Here is a 6,328-nt window from a genome sequence, read left to right as displayed (position 1 = left end):
GTCATCTACACGGTTAAAATGAAGTACCCATCTCATTGGGTAAACATCTCATACGGGTGCACAGTGGTCGCAAACTAACGAAAAGAGCCAAAAGTATATGGCGTTTTCGAGCTTACACGGAAAATTTGCATGAAATAGCAGTAGGTAATCTGAAATCTGTAGGTTTGTTCCAGTACACGGAAGTCACTCCGGAGCAAACAGAAGCCAAAACTACTTGCTCCTTTTTACTCCGGTTTGCTACCAGAAGAAGACAAAAGAGAAGGCAAGAGGACAGGAACGATTTTCTCCGGAGTACCTCCAGTTTCTTCTGGTACTGGAACAAACCTTGTGCATCCTACTTCCTCCAACGAAAAACAAAAGAGAATGAGTCAAAATTTACCCAAAAATAATGAGATATTCCCCAAAGCCGACTAAACTTAATCCCATTAATTTCGAGTAAAGTCCCTCTCGCTTGTTTTCCAGTAGTGAAATAAGGACAGCAAATTGGATTTGGTAGGTAATGGATTTTAAATGTGTACACTGAAAGAAATCCAAACGTTAATTCTATTTGCTTCAAACCGCTTAAAATTCATATGAAGAAGAAATGCTATTGTTATCACGCGCACACATACCTTCTATGTGTCAACTGTATAAACTATGTATGCACACACATAAGTTATATGTGCATATTATTATAGAATGGGGTTTTATGTGCCTAATAGTTATGAAATGTGAATGTAAGATTAATATTTCTTGTGAATACACACATTAGGTTTATGTGCCAGCAAATAGTGTCTATATGCCTCCGTTAATTGCAAAAATCTATGTGTAAAATCAATAGGCATAACGTTTACTTTTTTTTGAGTGTAGGAATCTTACACTGCAAATAATTGAACTCAAGGGTTTTACCAAATACAAATATGTAAAATAATAAATGTAAATAATTTGTATTTGGTATGCCTATACCTTATCTGGTATCATCTTGGGTTTTCACGTCATTTGCAGTTTGACAAGACCAAAATTTGACAAGACCATAATTTGATGTTGGAACGGTCTATCCCTGAGAATCATCATAGAAACACGCTATATTCTGAGTGCATATAAGGAGAGTGACGACACTGTCCATGTTGGAACAATGATTATTTGTCAGTGTCATTCCAAACGAGTCCAATTCCAACGTTGTCACTTTCAACCACATGTTTTAAGTTGTTCTTCAAAACGAAACGCTCGGCTTGTGCTAACGTGTTGAATGATATAAACACTACATTGCGAAGATGATGATACTTAAGGTACAAGACTTCCGCAAGCATTACATTGAGAATGAGCATACATTGAGAACGATTATATAGATGTAAGGTTATATGACCTATCACCTCGTACCCCTCCTGAGCCAATTGCAAAATGCATATCGCAATACGGAGAAGTAGAATCCGTTACACCTGATACTTGGAGAAACTTCTTCCCGGGTACTCCTAACGGCGTTTTTGTAGTGAGGATGCGGGTTGAAAGGCCTATACCCTCCTACTTGGCAATAAAACTCAATACTCACGGAACTACAATTATGCAAACTATGCTATGCACTCCTACGTGCAAGTATTGTAATCAGACAGCTCATCATGGACAACCTTGCGCGGAAGATGCAGAGGAAAATGCATCTCAACCGATTGCCAACTCATCCACGGCAAACCAACCTAAAACAGAGTTTTCAATACCTATGCCTGAACCACAAGCGGTGGCCAAATTTGTGCAAGCTGGCAACCGCAAAAAAATCATCCAGCACCCCAAAAGCAACTTCGGCAACGAATGCAATAACAATGACGACGGATTTACGTTGATCAACAATAAGTGCAAGAAGCAAGGGAGAACATCTGATCCCGGACACCAAGCCAGCTTCGACCGGGACGTGAAAAACAAGAGAGAATTAAATGACCCCCTGACGCTGTTTGCCAACAGATCTCGCGAAAAAAGGTCTCCGCTCGCAATAAAAAGTTGCGCGTACGATATCCAATTAATTAATTCTTGTTTGTATTTTTATTTTTACATGTATTGTAAACGTATAAAAGATCCACGGCTCTGTTAAGCTACCGCTATGTATATGTTGGTTGTATTTTGCTAAGAGCGAAAAACTCATATTTTTACCAACATTTTTTTCTGTGCGCATATGTACAAAATTGTGCTGAAAATATAAATTATATGAATCACGTACATAAATTTGATGCGAAATCTGCTATGAAACAAATTTCTATGTGGCAAACTATTATAATTGGGTCATTAAATGAAGAATAAAATTCTCTTTTCATTTTGTAAACCAATGGAGCTCATCTTTCTAAAGTGAACCATACACGAGCAGAAATATTGACAATAAACCAATTATTGATTAATATATTGGACGTGTAAGCACATTTTGAAAATATTGATTCTGTAGAATTCAAATGGGATTGACGTATTGAAGAAGTCTTGTCAATATTTTTATTGACAATATTGTTGTCTTGTGTAGGGTCCGCCCGAACAGAAAGTAATAACGAAATTGATCGTAGAAATGTTGAATTTACAACAGTTTTATTTGTTAACAACAACTTTGCTTGTAACATCAATGTACTTATGATGCAGTCCTTCATGCCTCCAAAATCTACAACGGAAAAACAATGTAAATCGATGTTTTTGATTTCAGAATGTATGGGAAAAGATCATTTTTTTCATTGTTACATCCCTTAATGACCCCCCTTTTTCCATGTAAAAGTCGGGTTTACAATGAAATTGGATGTAGAAACAACAAATCTCGACAAACACGTGATTACGGCCTACAAGCCAACTGTCAAAATCCACTTTGAATGGAAATTCCGGACAAACCGTTACACGCCAATCACAGATGTTGGTAGTAAACGAAAGAGAAAAGTTTTCTCTTTCATAAACTGTTGTGAACTGTGTTCTAATAGTAACGGTTTGTCTGGAATTTCCATTCAAAGTGGATTTCGACAGTTGACTTTTAGGCCGTAATCATATGTTTGTCGAGAAATGTGATTATATTTCCATTCTTAATTTTCCAGAATAACATTGTTTTTCGTTGTTATGTAACAATAAAAAATGCTGTAATACTGTTGTGTATTTCTATTCGGGCGCTTAAGTATAGCAATATATGTTAAACCTTGAAAACTTCGAAATGATAATTGTCTTAAAAAATGTGAACACGTTCTATTTTGACACTATCGATCATTCTTGACAGTGAATTTACCCACATGGGTTAGCATTTTTGACAGTTATCCAAGCAAAAGGAATCAAGGTAGTTCAATGGAAGGTGTGGCCGCGATAATTCAATTTTGAAAAAAAAATATTATTTTGCGTACAAAAAAGTGAAAGTAAAAATTCGATTACGTATCTTTAGCTGTCAGCTGCATCGGAAAAAATCGAAAACAGCATATGGCTTAAGGCTACTGTACACCTCGGGAATTTGATCAAGGGGTTTTGTTGTCCAGCCATTTCAAGTAGGAGAGAGATTTTTGATTTTCCGCGATGGAAAGAAGTCTACACGGAAAAATCAAGATTACCGAAGTGTAAACCCAATTCTGGAAAACGTCACAGATTTTAAAAATTCTCCTCACCAAAAATTCGGCCCGAAACAATTCAACATAAATTGTTTCTGACGGAAAAAGTGATGTCGTTATTATGTTAAAAATCTTTGCTGATGTTTGGTATTTTTTAGAAGCAGCGGAACTTTTAATTTGACAGCTTGGAGAGATAACGGTGGAAAATTTTCCGTGATCAAAATCTAATTCCCGAGATGTACAGTAGCCTTTAAAGGCTAGCTTACAGTTCGGAAAATGAGTCACGGGATTTGATCTGGGAAAATTTTCCACCGAAATCTCTCCAAATTGTCAAAACAAAAGTTCTCGACAAACATATGATTACGGCCTAAAAGCCAACTGTCAAAATTCACTTTGAATGGAAATTCCGGACAAACCGTTACGCGCCAATCACGCCAACGAAAGAGAAAAGTTTTCTCTATCATAAACTGTTGTGAACTGTGTTCGACTAGTAACGGTTTGTCCGGAATTTCCATTCAAAATGGATTTTGACAGTTGGCTTTTTGGCCGTAATCATATGTTTGTCGAGAGTTCTGCTGCTTCTAAAAAATTCCAACAGTATTGCGCACTTCCCACCAACCTGGACTCCGCACTTTCAAAGTGCGAGTGATCTCAAAACTGCGAGCTGTCAAAACACATGTATTTCCAGTGATAGAGATGGTACTTTCATAGACAGACCAGTCGAACTGACCAGTCTATGAGAAGAATTTAATGAAAGAGTGGTAAGTGCGCAGTGCGGTTAGAATCCAGTTTTTAGTGCCACAAACAATATCAAAAATAGTACCGAATTTTATACCTTATAAAAATACAATTTTCCCCGTCGGAAACAATTTCTGTTGATTTGTCTCGGCTGGATTTCTGTGTGGAGAGTTTTAAAATCTAGTGATGTTTCCCGCGGGTCGGTTTACACTTCAGGAAAACTGTGTTTTTGGTGTAGACTCATTTCCTGTCAAGGGATTTTAAATCCCGAGCTCCATTTAAAATACATTGGGACCCAAATCCCGTAACACGTTTTCCGAATTTTAAACTAGCCTTAATGACCCAATTCTGATGGTTGGTGAAATGGAGGGATTCAATATAGCGAATTTTACCACACTGATAAAATCAAGTACTCATTAATGCGTAGAAAACTACGCATTTTCAATAAAAGTGGAATAACCCATTTAATGGGTAAAGCGTTTGTACCCATAAATAAGTACAGACCTTATACGTCAACCTGGGTATGTTTCAGCCATTATTTTTTCGCAAAACTGTTACAACAAAATACGTAAAAAATACCCATTCATGAAATTCGCGCCAGAATGAAAAATACTGTCAATAGAACTATTTCTGAATTTAAAAAAACATAAAATATCATTCATTTCATATTATTGTTTCCTTATAAAAGTATAGGAATCTAGATAGACATCCTGAAAATGAAAATTCCGGACAAACCGTTACTAGTCGAACACAGTTCACAACAGCTTATGAAAGAGAAAACTTTTCTCTTTCGTTTACTACTAACATCCGTGATTGGCGCGTAACGGTTTGTCCGGAATTTCCATTCAAAGTGAATTTTGACAGTTGGCTTTTAGGCCGTAATCATATGTTTGTCGAGAACTGGATATATTTTTGATGGCTGCCCTAATAAAAAAAATTATACACGAACTTTAACCCATATAATCCAACGATTCCACATATTGTTTGGATTATACCCTGAACAGGTCGTTAGGCTCTTGGATCATAAGATGTTTATTAGGGTGGATCTTTTGGCTGCTCTAAAAATGCCGAACTGGCGCATATTTTCAACATTCTCAGTAGTCTAAACAGACGTTGTTTTCGGAGCATTGCCGAAATGTTCCGTTTCCGCCACAGACTCCGATGCAGGGCGATAATTTGCAGGTTCCACTACGATCCTTAGTTTGCAGGTTAACTCGCTTGAAATAATGCTTAAGGATTTTTCACCCATTATCAAGATCAATATACCCATTGACATTACCTCATCGAGTAGTTGTGAAATGGATAAAAAGTACTCATTGTTAGAAACAAAAAAATACTCATTTTTTGACAGCTCGAATAACTTCCGAAAATGGGCAATTTGAATACATAAAAGGGGTAAAGTTTTTTTTACCGTGCAGTGTACATGGAGGACCCCTCGCAACGGAACGAAATTTCATATACTTTCGATGAGCCCTTTTCTAATGTTACACTCATTTTCATTGAAATGTCAACGACTGCTGTGAGTGTGATATTTTCAGCTGAATGATCCAAATATAAAGTCCAACGATTTTTGGTCTCCAGAATCTGATGTGAAAATTCTTTCCGACATTGATCGTCTTACATCTGTCCATAGTGCAAAAGGTAAATATCCGAGCATTCTGTTTGCGTTACTTACTATCTGAAGATTGAGCTCATTCTCGACAGGCTTAAAAATTTGGGAATGTCTCTTGTGAGACTTTGTGGATCGATGGGTAACCACTGGTTCCCGTTGACCAGAGCTGCTACTGGGGTTGCGAGTAATGTCACTAGAAGTTTGTTTAGTGGGAGTGGCCACGGTTTAGCTAGGATTGCCGGAAGCAACGCAATAACGCTTGCCTCAGTCGGTGCTCGAACGAATCAGGAAGGAAGACACTGGAAAGGTAGCAATGGAGAAAGAGGGTATAAAAATTTTGGCCATAAGCCAGAAGCGGAAGCTACTTATACAAAGTGTTTCTATATTTTTCTGGGCTCTATGATCGTCGGAACATGTATCGATTGGGGAAAGTGAGTATATTTTTTTCGAATAGGAA

The 6,328-nt window shown here is 37.3% G+C and overlaps 1 protein-coding gene across 2 annotated transcripts in view; it reads left to right on the top strand.

The window, feature by feature from the left end:
- Nucleotides 1-5,745: 5,745 nt before the first annotated feature.
- LOC131686193 (calcium uptake protein 1 homolog, mitochondrial-like) overlaps nt 5,746-6,328 on the top strand; it is a 67,154-nt gene continuing 66,571 nt past the window's right edge. For both annotated transcript variants that reach the window (XM_058970428.1, XM_058970427.1), the window contains exons 1-2: nt 5,746-5,900; nt 5,964-6,302. In XM_058970428.1, coding sequence (XP_058826411.1) covers nt 5,980-6,302 — 323 coding nt within the window. In that variant the 5' untranslated portion in view covers nt 5,746-5,900; nt 5,964-5,979. The remainder of the gene's footprint in view (nt 5,901-5,963; nt 6,303-6,328) is intronic.

Source organism: Topomyia yanbarensis, chromosome 2 (genome assembly GCF_030247195.1).
Source record: "Topomyia yanbarensis strain Yona2022 chromosome 2, ASM3024719v1, whole genome shotgun sequence".
NCBI lineage: Eukaryota > Metazoa > Arthropoda > Insecta > Diptera > Culicidae > Topomyia > Topomyia yanbarensis.
The sequence above is the reverse complement of the archived record's forward strand: the minus strand, read 5'-3'. Positions and strand labels throughout refer to the sequence as shown.